General features: G+C 57.2%; 1 protein-coding gene across 4 annotated transcripts; it reads right to left on the bottom strand.

Annotated features, from left to right (window-relative positions):
- Window positions 1-1,558: 1,558 nt before the first annotated feature.
- On the bottom strand, window positions 1,559-16,084 carry OSBPL7 (oxysterol binding protein like 7). Of its 4 annotated transcripts, none has more exons than XM_003278716.3 (23): window positions 15,929-16,084; window positions 14,464-14,625; window positions 14,231-14,356; window positions 13,990-14,043; window positions 13,247-13,360; window positions 12,767-12,877; window positions 12,530-12,647; window positions 11,492-11,595; window positions 11,017-11,109; window positions 10,800-10,932; window positions 10,626-10,720; window positions 10,343-10,438; window positions 9,450-9,587; window positions 8,761-8,854; window positions 7,828-8,075; window positions 7,507-7,644; window positions 4,954-5,017; window positions 4,776-4,854; window positions 3,524-3,668; window positions 3,266-3,410; window positions 3,054-3,180; window positions 2,729-2,851; window positions 1,559-2,590 (listed from the first exon to the last, which is right to left on the bottom strand). In XM_003278716.3, exons 2-23 carry the CDS (start codon window positions 14,536-14,538, stop codon window positions 2,482-2,484), a joined length of 2,529 nt encoding a protein of 842 aa, XP_003278764.2. In that variant the 5' UTR covers window positions 14,539-14,625; window positions 15,929-16,084; the 3' UTR covers window positions 1,559-2,481. The 4 variants fall into 4 exon arrangements, 3 of the variants coding, with proteins under 3 accessions (XP_003278764.2, XP_030663852.1, XP_030663853.1); XM_030807992.1 differs by having other exon boundaries at window positions 14,464-14,559; XM_030807993.1 differs by lacking the exon at window positions 15,929-16,084 and adding an exon at window positions 15,660-15,753.
- Window positions 16,085-16,771: the final 687 nt, after the last annotated feature.

Genomic DNA, 16,771 nt, shown 5'->3' with positions numbered 1-16,771 from the left:
GGGAAGGCCCGCCCCCCCCCTGGATGTGAGGAGCGCCTCTGCCCGGCCGCCCCGTCTGGGAAGTGAGGAGCGCCTCTGCCCGGCCGCCACCCTGTCTGGGAAGTGAGGAGCACCTCTGCCTGGCCGCCCGTCTGGGATGTGGGGAGCGCCTCTGCCCGGCCGCCCCGTCTGGGAGGTCTACCACAGAGGCCAGAAGCAATGTGGGGGCTGGACGTGGTGGCTCACGCCTGTAGTCCCAGTACTCTGGGAGGCCGAGGCGGGTTGATCACTTGAGGCTAGGAGTTCGAGACCAGCCTGGCCAACATGGCGAAACATATGAAAAATACAACTGACAAACCAACCAACCAACCAAGTGACAACAAAACAGGTCTACCCTGGAGTCATACTCTAATTTTTTCTATTTTCCTCCCTTTCTGATCCTTTATCCCACTTTCTTTTTCTTCCTCTTCCTTCTCCTTTGTCAAATAGAGAATTGAGTTATTATCATTGATCCATACAAAGTCCCTCTCTCATTTATTTTCTTTAATTCCCACCCCCCATTTCTATTCCCCGTCTTCCCATGTGCAATCTTCCTAATATGTTTGATATGCATCTTTATGTTTGTATGTACTTTTAGAAAATGTTTATTGTTTTGTGTGCAAAAAAAAAAAAAATTAAAAAAAAAAAAGAAACCTCGTCTCTACTAAAAATACAAAATTAGCCGAGCGTGGTGGCACATGCCTGTAATCCCAGCTGCTCAGGAGCTGAGGCGGGAGGATTGCTTGGACCCGGGAGGCATAGTTGCGGTGAGCTGAGATCGCGCCATTGCACTCCAGCCTGGACAACAAGAGTGAAACTCTGTCTCAAAAAAAAAAAGAAGAAGAAATACCGCCCTGGAGGCCACTGCAATAGTCCAGGCAAGCGTTGATGAGGGCCCAGCCTAGCCAGTGCAATGGAGAGAAGGGGCCAGTGCAGAGAGACACCTGGGTTAGAAGTGACAGGGCATCAAGCGGGAGGGAAGATGGCCTCTGGGCTTTTGGCTTGGGTTGGTGGTGGCTGTATTCAATTCCTGAGGTTGCTGTAACAATGCACCACATATTGGGTGACTTAAAACAACAGAAATGTATTCTCTCATAGCTGAGGCCGGGTGTGAGCAGGGTTGGCTCCTTCTTGAGGCTCAGTGGGAGAATCTCTCTCAGCCTCTCTCCAAGCTTCGGGCGGTTGCCAGCAGCCTTGGCACTTTTGGCTTTCAGATGCATCGCTCCCATCTCTGCCTACGTCTCCACGTGGTTGACTCCCGTGTGTCTGTTTCACACACTTGTCTTCCCTTGCGTACGTCTGTGTGCCCAAATTTCACTCTACTTATAAGGAGACCAGTCACTGGAGTAGAGCCACCCAAATCCAATGCGACCTCATTTTAGCTTGTCTCTGCAAAGACACTATTTGCAACTAAGGTCACATGCACATGCCTGGGGGCTAGAAACATTTCTTGGGGACACAATTCATTTTACCCATGACAGTGGCAGAGGGCTTTCCACTGACCTTGAGCCCACATGTTTTTCAATGAATGGTCACAGGCCAAAGTCTGGGACAGTCTTTATTGGAGCTTGGAATGTCATAGCAATTCGCCCTCATCAGAGGCAGACTGTGAGAAAGAGCAGCGATGTGGTGGACCCCCAGCAGGGGGAAGGCCGGGCTACATGAGGGAGCCCTGCTCGCCTGCAAGCAGGGCACAGGCGCACACGCACACACTCTCCTACATGAACTTACACTCACACCTGCGCACTCGCTGCCGGTGGGTCGGAGGCCAGGTGCCTTGGGCTGCTCCCCTCCTCATGGAGAGGCCTCCTCCACTCTGGGGAATCCGCTGAGCTGAGACGGGAGGGAACCACTTGAGGATCAGGGACGAAGGAGCTGGAAGCTGCAGGCATTTTGCAGTCAGGGAGAAGGGATCCAGGACAGGAGGGATGGCCAGGGACCAACCAAAGGGAGCTGGAGAAGGCCCTGCAGGGCCAGGGAAGGGGAAGAAGACGCTGGAGATGGGCAGGGGAAGGGGAGGGAGAACAGATCATCTCTCCTTCACTCACTGCAACCTCACCGCCGGGGACAGAGCCCTGGGCACAGAAAGCCTGGGGAGCGTCAAGGGGTCCCTTGTGTCCTAGGAAGGCACTGAAATGGGGAACAGATCCTGGGAGCCAGAGTCTCCCCCAAGTACCCCAAAGGGGACAGGAAGGGGAATGGTGAAGCGGGAAGGGTCTTACATGCTGGTTGTCTGGGGCAAGGAGACTGGGAAGCACAGATTCTGCTTCTCACCCCAAACGGTGGGGTGGGGGCTGGGCTGAGATGTAGACCCTCTGGCCAGCAGAGGGGAGGGAGGGCCAGGGCTGCCCCTTTGGTCTCAAGGGCAGTGAGGCAGGGAGCCTGGCCTCACCCATGTGTCCGTGGTAGGGGGTGGAGGCAGGAGGAGTGAGGAACCAGAGCCTCCTGCCCCCGGGGCCAGGGCTACCAGAGCACGGCCCCATCCATGTTCCCATAGCCTGGCTCGGCCCGCAGCCTCCAGTAGGTATTGTTGGTCACCCACCACTCCTTCCCGCTGCTATCTGTCTGCCGCCTGGTGGGAGAAGGCGGTGGCAGTGAGGGGTGAACATCTAGAAGGCAGGCTAGGGTCCTAGGGTGCTGCCTCCCGCACCTGCCCCGCTCCAAGCAGGGCTCATGGGGAGACCCAGGGTGGAGGGCGAGGCCGAGGCACCTGAAGAAGCGAGCCTGGTGTACGATGTTGTTTTCCTCCATGACTTTGCGCCTGTCTCGCTGCAGCTGCTCGATCCTTCTCTTCTGGGCCTCAGCAGCCTGTATGTTCCCCTCCTCCAGGTACCTGAGGATCCAGATCAAACTCAGGGGAACTGCCCATCTGCAGGGGCCCCCAAACCCAAGGCCTCTGTCCCTGCCCAGCTCTGTCCTCTAGACAAGCCTCATTTCTCTGAGGCCACTCAGTGAAGGAAGGACAAAGCCCCAGCTCTGTACTCTGTGGAGGGAGTGAACTAGATGGTTCTAGGCCGGCACCATCCGGCACTGACCTCTGGTCTGGCCGGAGCCTCGTGTCGGTGGAAGGCAGCGACCGTTTCAGCTCTGCTGTCAGCTCATTCAGCTCCAAGGCAAACTGGGTGAAGCCGAAGTTTCGCTCATGGTCGGGGGGCATTGAGTCTGGGGGAAGGCAAGGGGCTGGGGCAGGTGCACCATGCCTGAGCTGCTCCAGCCTCACCCAGCCCTCTGTGACCCCTCCACTTACTGGGCTTCCAGATGCACTGGCCACCTGGCGTGGGTCCCCGGTACAGCCCCTCGTGCCACTTCCCAAAAAGTCGGTGGAGGACACGGCCACTCCGACTGAGCACAGCGCCCTGCACCTCATGGACATTGGAACTCCAGTACTTGGCCTGGGGTGGGGAAGGCAGGGTTTAGGGAGGTGTCCCCTCCCCCTTAGCCAGGGTGACCTCCAGAGACTGAGGCTGCTGGGGGTGGATGGGCAGGGTCAAGGTGGCACACACACCTTGCAGAAGGTGATCTTGCAGTGGCAGGAGCTGTCCTGTGTGTTTCGGATGAGCACCTCCCCATAGTGCTCGATCCAGCGCTGACCGCTCAGGACATTGTGAATGCAGGACGTCACCTTGTTCCACTCAAAGTGGTCCCCAAACCTGAGAGAGACAAGGTATGGAAGGGCAGCTGGCTGGCCCCAGGGAACAAATGAGTCAGGAGCCTCCTGTCTTGCTGGAGCAGGTCACGTGGGTCTGTGACAGGAACCCTGGGGTCCCAGCTCCGGTTCTGCAGTGAAGGATGACTTATAATCACAAGGCAGAGTGGCCTTCACAGAACGTATTCAACGAACACATCTCCACTCATCTACAAAGCCCCTGAGTGCCTGAGCAACGGGGATGAAAATACACAAAATGTCCTGCCCTTGGGCACCAGGAACCATGTGTACGTTCACATCCATTATCCTGCTTAATCCTCACCTCTCTTGGGTATCACTTCTTACTGTCATGTCACACGCAAGCAGGCTCAAGGCTCTGAAGTGTCAAGTGTTTTTGCTGCTTGCATCACTATTTTTTTTTGTTTGTTTGTTTTTGTTTTTTTTTGAGACAGAGTCTTGCTCTGTTGCCCAGGCAGGCTGAAGTGCAGTGCAGTGGTGCAATCTGAGCTCACCGCTACCTCCACCTCCCAGGTTGAAGAAATTCTCCTGCCTCAGCTTCCCCAGTAGCTGGGACTACAGGCTGGTGCTAATTTGCATCACTGTTGAGTGGCAGAACTCAGGGCTTCTGACTCCAAAATCCAGGATCTCTACCACAACACCCAGACCACTCTCAATACCCTTTTTCTTTCTGGCTTCAGTCCCCTGCCTGTAAAATTAGCTAGATGAGAGTTTTTCAAATTTTGTCTGTGACCCCTGAGTCCTGAGATAAATTTAGGTTTCTGTGTGCGTGTATGTGTACACGTTGGCTTGAAGTCTCAAAGGCATTTCTGACTGTGAGACTGTGAGTCATGGTCAAAAAAGTGTGAAAACTGCTGAGTCAGATGACCTCGATGGGCCCTTCCAGCTCTACTACGTTCCAAGGCTTTTCATCTTTCTCTATTGGCAACTGCCGTAAATATAGGTGTAAAACCTACAGACACTGACCCCACTACAAGCAGCTTCAGGCCAGACCTTCCTATCCCGTCCTTATCCTGTCCCTAAGGCCACGCCCCCTCCAGCCTGAAGGATTGCCTGTGGCTTGGCCTGGCTGCTAAGAGTCGAAGAATCCCACCTGGGCAGGCTGACGTTGACTGTTCCCACAGGCACAATCTCCAGGGATTTGCCCCAGAACTTGTTCTTCCACTTCATATCTGGAATTGGATTAGGGGAGGGAGAGAGAACAACAGAGATAAGGCCAGAGGGTGTTCCCTTTGCCCAGGGCCACCCCGGCCCTGCCCTCTACTCCTCACCTTGCCAGAAGGCGAAGTTCTCAGACTCTGCATGGCAGGCCGAGATAGGGGGGTGGTGCGAGACCTTGGTGAGCAAAGAAGTTATCTTGAGGCTATCCCCGAGCACCATTAGGGCACCCCAAAGTCCCTTATTCCCACCCCTAGTTCCCCTAAGTACCACAAGACCAGCTGGTTCCAGGTCTCTTGTCTATCACCCTTGGCCACCTCCCAAACCCATCATCCTCTCTTCTTCCCATGAGGCCCCTATGTTCTCCCTTCTCACTCACTCTTCCTCAGGAGCTCCCCTGGCTGGCCCTGTCTATGGCGAACCCCTGCTCAAGCCTGAAAAGTTCCCTGCAACAGTGATGGGGGGGCCTCCACCCCATGCCCTGCCTGAAACCCAGCCCTCGCTGATGACCCTCTTCCCTACCATCTCCCCCCACCACACCCCAAAGCTGATCATCACCCTGTAACCACCTGACAGGTGGGAACCCCATCCCCTGCCTGAAATGCAGCCCCTGCTGACGACCCTCTTCCCCGCCATCTCCCCACCACCGCCCCCCAAAGCTGATCATCGCCCTGCAAACTCCACCCCACACCCTTGGAAACACTTGGCCTTGTCCCCACTTGGAATGGCTCCACATCTGGAGCCTTCAATTCCAACAACCCACAGCCTGCCTGCCTTGCCTCTCTCTCCGCCTGTCGCCCACAGCTCCAGCCAAGACGTCCAGGTCCCCGACTGCACTGCCCTCCCATGGTCTGCCAGCCCCCTCCTGCCCTTCACAGCACTCTCACCTAATACCCTCAGCCACCTCCCCCACTTGCCAGAAATGCCAGCGCCGGCCTCCTCTGTGCACCCCTGGTTCTGACTCTGTTGCCAAAACACAGACATGACCCACACTAAGAAACTGCTAAACCTACAATGTCCCGTATCTGGGGCCTTGACATCCCTCACCAGTCCTCCTCTGAGGACCTAGGCACGAGCCAGGCCCTTCAAACCTCATTTGCCTCCCACAGTCTGTGACAGAACAGAAGTGGGTCAGGGGGGCGATTCCTTCTGCTCTGGCTGCAGTCAGCCTGCTCCCACCGATGCCCCCCAGGCTCCTCCCTCCTCCTCCTTCTGTACCTTCAGTTTTTCCCTCTTAATTTCTCTTTCTCTGAATATAAAGATTTTCTGTTTGTTCCACCTTAAAAAATAGCAAACCTTTCTTTTCTAGACACACACATCTTTCTTCACATATGCGTAAAACATTTCTGGGAGGAATCCCAAAAGCTGCTAGCAGTAGTCCCTTCAGAGTGTTGGGATGAGAGGGAGGCTTATTTTCTGTTGTATGCACGAGTGTACTGTGTCAATCTTCACCATGTTTCCAAAAACACTTCAAATCCAAACAAACAAACACACAAACTGCCTCGACCTTTACCCCCTACCAACTGCCACTTCTCTCTCCTCTGTCCCTTATGATAAAATTTTTGGAAAATAGTCTGCCTTTTTCTCTATTTTTTATAAAACCTACACTCTACACCCTCTGTAATCCAGTCTCTGTCCTCATCCTGTCTCAGAAACCTTCCTCACGCAGGAAGCCGATGACACCCCTCAGGTCCCAGGGACCCGCGTTCCCTCCTGCCCTCCTCCCTAGACACTGCGAGCGGTCCTCCCGAGGGCGGTCCTCCCTTGATCTCCTCCCTCTAAGCTGGCCACACCTCGACCTGTTAGTGCCACCTGCTGCTCTTGGAGGAGCTCCAGGCCAGCGACTCCAGAGCCTCCTGGCCGTCTCCTGTGGAAGTCGAGTCCACAGAGACAGTGTGCTCCCACAGACACCTCACTAACTGGCGCCACCATGCACCCACTGAAGACCCCAGACCAGGCCGCCCAGACTTCTTCCTCTCGACAAAAACCTCCCCATTCCCTACACGGGAGGGTACCCCGCTGAGCACCAGGCCCCGTCGGGGCAGCACATAAACAGCTCTTGAACCAAACACACCGCAGCCTAAGTGCAGGGACTCATTAGCTCTACAGAGATGACAAGGTGGACCCTGTCAGCCTCCGCCAACCAGGCACACGCCACCTGGGTGTGCTTTGCACACTGCGATTCTGAGCAGCCACTCCACTGCCTCAAATCCTCCATGGTGCCAATGCCTTCAGGATTTAAAAACACACATACAAAAGCCCAAGGCCTCTTTCCCTTCACTGGCAGGCTCCTCAGCGTCTGGCCCGCCTTGTCTTCCAGCCCCATCTCTAACCTTCCCAAGCCTGCTCCATGCATTCCTCTACACCATCTAGAAGGAACATCCCATTCTCCCCAGCCCCTGTACTCCCAGCTCTCTCCAATTCATCCTTCAGTTCATCCTAGCCCAAGATTGCCCCCTAGAGCATGAGCCCCCAGGTGGAACTCCTGGGATCCAATGGCTGGACCTCAGAACGTGGGCCAGGAAGCACCGCAGGGCCCGGCACAGAGCCAACTGCCCACACTCCTCTCCCAGGCCCTGGTCCCTCTGCCCCAGCTCTGGTCCCAAAGCCCAGGTCCCTCCCTGCCCCAGACACCCAAGGCCAGCCCTCTTCTCCCAAGGCCACACCTGCTCACTGATGAAGCGGAAGCCTCGGTCAGGCCGCTCACACTCGTAGGTCTCCCCCAGGACGGGGTTGAAGGGCTTGCAGCCGGCTCGGTGGTATGTGGAGGAGTAGGCCGAGACAGCAAAGGCTGCAATGTACACCTGTGGGGGGCAAGGCAGGTGCAGGGTACTGAGGACGGGGCCGCCACCCCAAGCAAGCAAAGTATGGGACCTTGGGGTGGAACTTCAGCAGTAAGGAACAGCCCAGCCAGGATTTTCTGGGAGAAAAGGTCCCAGGGAGAAGGAAGCAGCCTTGGGCTGGGCGTGAGGACGGGAAGCAGGTACCATGCGCTCGCAGGGGTCGGTGATGCGGCTGGCCTGGTCCAGGAGGCTGCTGTACTCCAGCTCCTCGCAGAGCCGCTGCAGAGTGTTGAGCGGCTCGTTGAGCTGCACAGGCATTGACACCTTGGACAGGTCTTTGCCGATGTTGTTGCGCAGAATGTTCCACAGGCTCACGTCAGCCCCGGGCCCGCTGGCCGCCGGCAGGCAGCGACGGCGGGGTGGCCCCATGGATCTCCCTGGAACACACCCCCCTGGGGCCGCCCTGCCATGTCACTCTCCATCTGGGCAACAGGCATCCCAGACATGGCAAGCCCACAGCCCAGTCCAGGGCCCAGCTGCCTCCCAAGCCCCTGGGACACTCGCCCCTGAGCCCTTGTCTCGACTCACAGCAGGGCAGGGTGACTGGGGCTGTAACTGCTGACGAGTTCCCAGGGACTGAGTTGGCTGGCAGGGGTGGGAGCCATGCAAAGGGGCAGACAGTTCCCACTGCCAGAAACCCTGCACCCCAGGAGCCCCTCCCGAGTCCTCACCCTTGCCTTTTGTTCCCTTTATAAACACAGAAACAGAGGTCAGAGTGCAGATTATCCAGCCCATTTTATGGATGAGGAAATAGGCTCTCAGAAGTAAAATGACAGGTCCAGAGCCACACTGCTAACAAGCAGCAAAGTAGGATCTCTTGCCTCCCTCCCAGGCCCTAGGCAAGCCTGCTGCAACAGAGGCAGCCCCAAGGCCGGAGCCTGGCCCACCCCGGCAAAGCTGCTCCTGGAACATTTCCCAGTTCATGACCTGGCCTTCCCTAGCTCCTGCAGTCAGCATCCAAAGCCACTAGCCCATCAGTCACCACAAGGGATAGCCTTTGCATGGGCCTGAGCCATGGACAAACCCTGTTTTTCCACCCGCCTCCCACCCCTTCCTGCCTGCCCACCCAGCTGGCACCTTTCTGACAGCGCTCAGCTCCCCTGAGGTCCAGCATCTCCTCAGACAGGCTGGTGGTGACTTCACTGGTACATGACTCCTCCTCCTCTGAGGCCTGGGCCAGGACAGATGACAGGCCGGGCAGACTAGGACTCCCCCGGGCAGCTGGGCAGTGCCCAGGGCCTGGCAAGAATCTGCCCAGCTAGCCCTTTGTTGGGAAGGGGAAGAGAATGTATTGGGGGGGCTCTGAGCCCTAAGACATTGCCCCGGGATGCCTGGCATCACAGAATGTGCCCAGCCACCTTGGGAAGGGGAGGGCCGGGCCCTGCGGCTGGTGGGAGAAAGCTCAGGGACTTGGTGGGACACAGAAGGAAGGGAAGTTGGGGATTACTGAGGTTCAGGGTCTGAGAAGAGGGGATCAAGGGTGTGCTGAAGCTGAGACAGGGTCATAGGAAGATGACTGGGGTTGCAGCTGTGGCAGTAGTTTCAGGAGAACCCAATGGGGATAAAAATGTCACACTCCTCTAGGAGAAGAGTCCCTAGCAGAGATTTCTGAGCAGGGCCACACAAACCCAGCTGATCTGGACATAGTCCCAGAGATAGCAGCTGAGGTGGTGAGAAGGGGCTGAGGAATCTATGGTCTCTGTGGATCCCACCCTTCTGTTCCCAAGGTCCCCCCCGCCTCACTGCCAGCTTCCCTCCTCCCTCACCTCATTCTCAGAAGAGCTGGCGGAGAGGAGAACCTCACAGGCATCGAAGAACTCCGTGTGGGAATCAGCAAGGGACAGGATGCTGGTCTGCGACAGCTGGGGGGTGAGCTCGCGCCCCTTCATGTACAGAGCTTCTTGCTGTGGGAGCAGCCAGATGGATGTCAGGCTCCGGGGCCAAGCCGAGGGGATCAAGCAGGGCACCCGCTTGCCTGACAGTTCCATTGAGAGGGAGGCATAACCGGGCACTTTTGCTGAGTCAGACACCTTCTGAGCAGAAGAGGCAGAGGGGAGTGAGAGGGGGACAAAGGCATAGTAAAATGAGCCCTGGCCTGGGAGTGAGGGGACGCAGTCTCCATCATAACTGTTTACACTTCCTGGCACTGACCCTGAGCCCCGCTCCAAGCCCTCTGTGTGCACTAACCCACTCAATCCTGACACCTACCCTGTGAGGTAGGTGCAATTGTCACCCCCACTTTGCAGATTAGGATGCTGAGGCTCAGGATCACAAAGTCGGCAGGCAGGAGAGCCAGATTTGAACCCGTGGAACGCAGCCCCAGAGTCTGTGCTCAGAACCCGAGTCTCAGTTCAGCCCATCTGTAATTACAGGAGCCTGAGCCCACCCATTAGATCCTTTGAGCCTCAGTTTTGTTATGTTGAGGGTGAGAATCACTGCATCAGAGGACTCTGAATTAAAAGTAAAAGTACCCTGCACGTTGTTACATAACGATCGAGATGGGGCTGCTGCTGACCTTATGGGAAAGCCAATAGAGCCAGGATTTTGGGGGCTGTCTTTGGGACTAAAAACAAACTTCACCCACTGCCCTGGGCCTTGGCTCTCGCTGGGAGAGAAGGCACAGGAGAATCGGCCCCCACAACCCACCCTGGCTCCGCACCTCCTCAGGGTTGAGGGAGCTGAAAGAGTCCGCTGTGGTGTCAGAGGAGGTGGACAGTGAGTGGAGGCGCCTCTGGCCAGTGGAGGCCTCAGAGACCTGCAGGGAGAGGGTGAGGGACACAGTGTCACAGGAGGATGACGTCCTCCCCACCTTGCTGCATCTCTGCAGAGACTTCCTCTGCCAACTCCCCACCCTGACCCAGATTTGCTATCGGACCCCAGGCTGGCAGTCCCCAGCTTGAAGCCCTCTCCCCCCACCAGCCACCCTGTCCCCCAGGCCTCACCCCCATCCTTGACAACTCTGAGCCCTGGTGCATGTCCCTCAGTCGGTCCCGTTCCGTGGTGAGGGCGGCCAGGACGCTGCTGAGGGAGCTGTGCACTACAGGGGGTGGGGCAGACCATCAGAGTCCTCGCTCACTCCTGTCTGCTCCCCAGCAGCCCCCTCAGCATGCACTTACCCTTCTGGGCCAGGGCCCAGAAGCTTCGCTGCAGGTGGGCATAGTCTGTGGGTGGCAGCCCACGGGTGCCCGAGGAGTCCCGAGACTCCAGGTAGCGAGACAGGTTGGGAACAGAGCCGTGGAGACGACCAACCTGTAGGTGAAGGGGAAGGGCTGAAGGGGCCGGCCGCCTTAGAGCATCCTGCCCCAGCTACGTGAGGTGCACGCCCCACCTCACCCGTCCAATAGTGTCATCCTTGGCAAAGCTCTGGGTGCACCACATGCGGCTGGTCCGTTTCCCCTTCTTGGGTCTTTCGGTTGTCACTGAGGCCTAGCAAGTCAAGGTGGGGGCAATTTTACTCACAGGGTGGGGAAAAGGGGCAGCAACCATCACAGCCTGGGAGAAGTAGACGGCCTCCTGCCCATGGAGGAGGGCGCAGATTACCCAGCACAGAGGATGCGGCCGCTCAGGCAAGGCGACAGAGACAACTGACATCCCAGTGGAAGATGACAGCCACCCTGGCAGAGGCGTGGGCATGGAGGAACAGAGACAACCTTGACACAGTTTGGACATGGGGCAGGGGTGGGGAGGAAACCAGGCGATGCGTGGCTCTCCAGGAAACTGCAGCGATGTGGGAGGAATAGGACTCATCCTGGGGAAGTGATGGGATCGGGGGCCTGAGCAGGACCCTGTGTGTCCCCCTGGATCTTACCTGGTGTGTGGGGATAACAGGGGCTGAGGGGATTCGGTGCAGGGACTCCAGGCTCTGGAGGAGCCTGTGTAGTTCCTGGAGCTTCCCCTGACACTCAGAGAGCTCTGTGGGGAGAAAGAACAAGGATATCTCTCTCTCTCTCTCTTTTTTTTTTTTTTTTTTGAGACAGAGTTTTGCTCTTGTTGCCCAGGCTAGAGTGGAATGGCGTAATCTCGGCTCACTGCAACCTCTGCCTCCTGGGTTCAAGTGATTCTCCTGCCTCAGCCTCCCGAGTAGCTGGGATTACAGGCGCGCAACACCACGCCTGGCTAATTTTTTGTATTTTTAGTAGAGATGGGGTTTCACTATGTTGGTCAGGCTGGCCTCGAACTCCTGACCTCAGGTGATCTGCCCACCTTGGTTTCCAAAAGTGCTGGGATTACAGGCATGAGCCACCAAACCCAGCCTCAAGGACATGACTCTCCCAACACTGACTTCATGGAGATCCCGATACTGCTCCCTGTTCCCTGCTCAAGAGCTCGGGTCCCTACCCCTATTGGTGTGATGCTCCCTGGTTTCCTGAGACTGCCTGAAGCCTAATTTCTGCTCTGTCTCTAGACCATGCCTCACCTCTGCTGCCTTTGAGCAGACTGGGGATGTGCTCACCCTCTCTTTGTCTCTCTCTACTTGGTTTACACTTCTCCCTCCAGGCCAACTTCACGGACCTTACTGCAGGAACACTTTCCTAGAGCACACCCCTTCCCGGGTGCTACTCCTCAGGCTCCTGCCCTGTGTGGGCATTCAGTATCTGCTTTGTCACTCCTGTCCTTGCATTCACGTCTGTCTATGTGCCCAGACAGACTCTTACTCCTCTGTAAGACTGGGACTCCCCTAGACAGGACCCAAGTAGACTGGATCTCCTTGGAGTCAGAGGCTGTCTCATTAAATTGGGGCTCCCTGAGGCGGGGATGGAGGTAACATTTTCCCCTCCTGCTAATGCTATCTAGACCTGCCAGCTTGGGCCCTACCCTTGGAGGTGCTGTGCCTAGGACCCCTCACCATGAGAGCAGCGGTCCAGCCCATCACTGTCCCTCAGCCAGGAAGACACTTTCTCCCGTGGTCCAAGCCCAGGTAGGGCTGAGGCAGTAGCTGCTGTTGGAAGCTGGGCACCAGGAACCTGTGGGGTGAGCCCAGGGTCAGGAGGGATGATGCCCACCTCCCTGGGTCTCACAGTTCCCCATAGCCCCCACCCCTGAATTGCCACATTACCTGCCCCCACCCCAGGGTCCACCTTACCTTCCGGTGAGCCGTACTGGGCAGTGAACCACGGGGCATGTCCAGGCGGTGGGCTAGGCGGTGGGCACGCAGCTGTGCCACCCAGCTCTGGAATAGGTCCTGGGATTTGATCTGCAGAAGTGATGGAGAGGGGGAGGGCTATCTGAAGAGAGGGACCACTTTCCAAGAGCAAGAAGTCAGGGCTCTGGTCCCCATACAAGCAGGGTCTCTTCTTACAGAGTCTGGTTTGTGCAAGGCTCACTTGCAGGGAGACAGAGTGTAAGGTGCCCAGGTGTCTGAGCCCTTAGCTCTGTGCCTGTCCATACAACAACCAAGAAGTGCAGGTTTGCCCTTGGCTGTTTTTACAGGATGGAAACTTACTTCTTGTCAAACTCAGAGACAGACCCTGAGTTCCAAAGACCCTCAGCCCCTGCCCCTGTGTGTTCCAATGCCTCTGCCAGGCTGGGGGCCAACACAGGTCCTGCCTCCCAGGGATGTCACCTTGAGGTGGTAGATGTTGTCTTCAGTGTCAAGGTCAATGCGCTGGGCCTTTTTGTTGATGGACATGACCGACAGCCGGACATCGATGGAGCCATGGAGCTTCCCCTTGGTGATCTGGGGTTGAAGCGTTGGTAGGGGGACAGGGGACCTGTTTTAGGCTCTCAGAGCCATACAGCCACCATCTCCCTGATGCCATTCTAGGCTCAAGGGCCAGGTGGCAGGTTCACCCTCATGTCCAAGTCACACTATCAGTAGAGACTTGTCAATCATCCTCCCATGTGCAGAACGCTCCCCTACGTCAAGTCACATCTTGAGCTCTAAGAAGTCACAGATCAAGAAAAACTATTCCCACCCTCAAGGGTCTGCAGGGTTGTGGAAGGCAACACCCTCCCAGAGAGATCCTGGGTACCCAGGCCTTCAGTTCCTTGTTCCCAGCCTGAGAACGGGACCAGGATGAGGGTGGTAAAGCCCCCATTTCTTGGGCACTTGTTTTGCCTTGTCCAGAGAGCCTTGTGTGTATGACCTCCCTTACCATGACAGCTCCGCACCTGGGGGATGGTGCTGTCCCGTTAGAGATGAGGAAGCTATGGCCCAGGGATGTAACTCGCCCGAGATCACACATTCAGCAAGTGGTGGACCTGGGATTCATACCCTGCTCTGGTCGATTCCAGATACCCTGTGCCTTCCCAGGGCATACTGGGGCCAGACTCCTCCCACAACCCCAAGCCACTGCCCGGACTCACGTCTTGCCGGGTTGTTGCATAATGAAGGATCCCATCCTCGAGCACAAAGTATCTCTGCGATGTTGCCCAGGAGTGACAGGACCCGGGAGGCCGAGAGGAAGGGCATGAGGGAGAAGGCAACCACACAAATTAGCTTTTCTTTTCCTTCTCATCATGCAAACACCATTGGACTGCCCGGCAGCTGCCCCCCATTCCCACCCCGCCCCCATGTCTGGCCCCTCCCTTTGCCTGCCCACCCTACCTTGTGCCAGCCTTTCAGAGGCCACTTCCTTTTCTTGAGCAGGTGACCTTCCTGCCTCTCAGGCATGACACCCTCTGTCCCCAGCCTGCCCCGAGGCTCCTCCACCACCTCCCACAGCTCAGAGGCCTGCAGTCCAGGACAGAGGGAGGGGAGCACTGGTGAGACGTCTGCCTTGGCCCCTCCCGATCCGGTTCAAGCTTGGCCCACCCACCACCGCTTTCCCACTCTCTGACCTGCTGAGCACTGCTGGGCTTTGAGGACTGAGCGCTCTCAGGCAGGAAGGGCGGGTCCCTCTCTTGGAAGTCCATGGAGAAGGGAGAGGCCACTCCCTGCTGGGGACATAGAGCAGGGAGCAGGGTGGAAGGGGAAGGATGTCACCTGCTCCTGACGGGGTCCTTGAAGCAAGAGAAAGACCTCCTTAACGCAAACTCTGCTATCACCTTCCCCACCTCCAGCCCCTCCCACACCCTCTGAGATAAGGGCTCTCCAACATACCCTCTGCTCACCTGCCATGCCTCTCCCAAGTCTGCCCCTCTGTCCCGACCCCACCCATTTTCACCTGATATGGACGCTGCCCTGAGAGTGAACTAGCACACAGCAGACGGGCAGGTGCCCAGGGAAAACCACAAGACATATGCCCAGCCCCACCTTGGGCACATACTCTGGGGCCCCAGGAAACATTCAGTGCTTTCTTTAGAGGCTTCCCTGGGAGTGCTCAGAGGTGAAGCAAGGGAGTGACAGAAGAGGCTCCAGGAAGAGGCAGAGGGGTTCAGAGACTGGACAAGCGAGACCTCCTCAATCCAGCTGCCTCTGCCTTCGGGACCCCTCCACCCTGCCACCATAGCTCAGAGACTTCTCTGCCATGATCCCCTTGCAGAAAACTCCCCAGCCTCCCACCAATTAGTCTCCATATTCTCTAGTGCTTGGAGAAACTGAGGCCTGAGATAGCCCCCATTTTCCCATGTCTCCTCCCACCAAACATGCCCCTAGGATGCCCTCTTTGGACCCTCAGTGCCCCCTAAAGCCTCACCATCCCCTGTCTACCTTCCCAGTCCTTGGGGCTCTGAGAAGTGCCACCCACCCAGAGAGGGCAGGACACTGGGCTAACGGAGATGCTTCATGAGAGAAGAGGGGGCCCAGGACATGCCCAGGTCTGCACAGGTCCTGCAGCAGTGCCCACAGGCACCCTTGGCACTGGCCCTGGCCATCCTGGCTCCACCGGGAGATCAATAATGCATGAGGCTCTGCGTGTGTGAGACGGGGGAGGGGACTGGAGGGGCGAGGCTCGTTTGAGGTGGGGGAAGCAGCCCAGATCTTCTAATGGAGCTAGCAAGCACCTGAGGAACTGAGGCCCAGAGGGGACAGGGATGTGGCAGGAACGGGTGCCCAGGAGGTTGGGGCAGAGGGACCGTTGCTGCAAGAGGCTGACCTGGGAGGAAACTCCTGCGTTCAGCCATTGAAAGTTCTCAAACTCTTCCGGTGTTCAGGTATCTCTGTGCCCTTCTCCCGGCCCTGTGGGGATCCTGGCCCCTCACTGCTTGTGGGTGGAGGGGGAGGCTCTATCGGTAGGAAGGTGAGGGGTCTAGGCGAGCCAGGTGGGTGCCCCCTCTCCACCTCCATTCAGGAGCAGACCCACCAGCTTCAGGTGGGAGGAAGCTCTTCTCAGGAATGTCAGCTGCTGCCACACAGCCCCCTTACCCCAGGGTCCATGGACGCCAGTGCTCCTTGGCCCTCACGCCGCTCTGCCTCTGAGTCACCGTCTCCAAGTCACCGGCTCCCTCCTCACCACGCTGAGCAGTGGCAGCAGCTGCTGCAGGAACCAGGAAGGAAGGAGACGTCGGAGCCTCCCCTCTAGCCGGATCTCCCCACCTCCCTCTCCCCTGTCCCCTCCTCCCGCCAAGCTCCGGGCAGCCGCTCAGCTCTGCCCCCCTGCTCCCCGGAGGACTCAGGGCTGAGCAGACTGCCCTAGCATCGATGTGGCTTGGGAGTGGGGACACAGTCCCCACCGGGCATGGTTCCAGATAGATGAGAGGACTGGGGAACTGCTGGCTGTACGCCAGTGGTGGTAAAGGATTTATTCAGACTAGCATGGCAGTGACCCTGTTAGTGCCCAAGGCCAATTCCTAATTAACCCCCGCCCTCCGCCTCTCATTTTACATCTGAAAATAGACTGCAAAATTTGGAGCCAGCAAAAGTATCAGGTTGATGGTGGAGGGACAGATGCCCCCTTGGGACCATAAGAGAGTGCCAAGAGCACAGTCAGCAGGGGCAGTCAAGCCAGGAGAGGGACATCCAGCAGTCCCCACACTGAGGCCCTTCACTGGGGTGATGCCCCACTAGGTCAGACCCCATGGAGATCTGAAAGTGCCTGTGCGTACAATGACACCCCACAGCCTGCAGTCTCTGATCAGGAGCAGGCCTGGGGCAGTCACAGCTGCTGTTAAAAGGGCTGCAATGCTGGTCCCCTCCCTTCCCTTTACCCTTCTGCTAGAGTACTGTGCCCAGCTGCTCAATTCTAATGAAAACTCGGCTCTTAACAAA

This window comes from Nomascus leucogenys, unplaced genomic scaffold (assembly GCF_006542625.1).
Source record: "Nomascus leucogenys isolate Asia unplaced genomic scaffold, Asia_NLE_v1 Super-Scaffold_258, whole genome shotgun sequence".
In the NCBI taxonomy this organism is placed as follows: Eukaryota; Metazoa; Chordata; class Mammalia; order Primates; family Hylobatidae; genus Nomascus; species Nomascus leucogenys.
The sequence above is the reverse complement of the archived record's forward strand: the minus strand, read 5'-3'. Positions and strand labels throughout refer to the sequence as shown.

What these genes read in the sequence shown, in the direction of transcription:
- OSBPL7 (XM_030807992.1), bottom strand. An exon ending in ACAACATCTACCACCTCAAG is followed by an intron (nt 12,878 to 13,246) that starts GTGACATCCCTG and finishes TCACTTCTGCAG; the next exon opens with ATCAAATCCCAGGACCTATT. An exon ending in AGGATGACACTATTGGACGG is followed by an intron (nt 10,933 to 11,016) that starts GTGAGGTGGGGC and finishes CTTCACCTACAG; the next exon opens with GTTGGTCGTCTCCACGGCTC.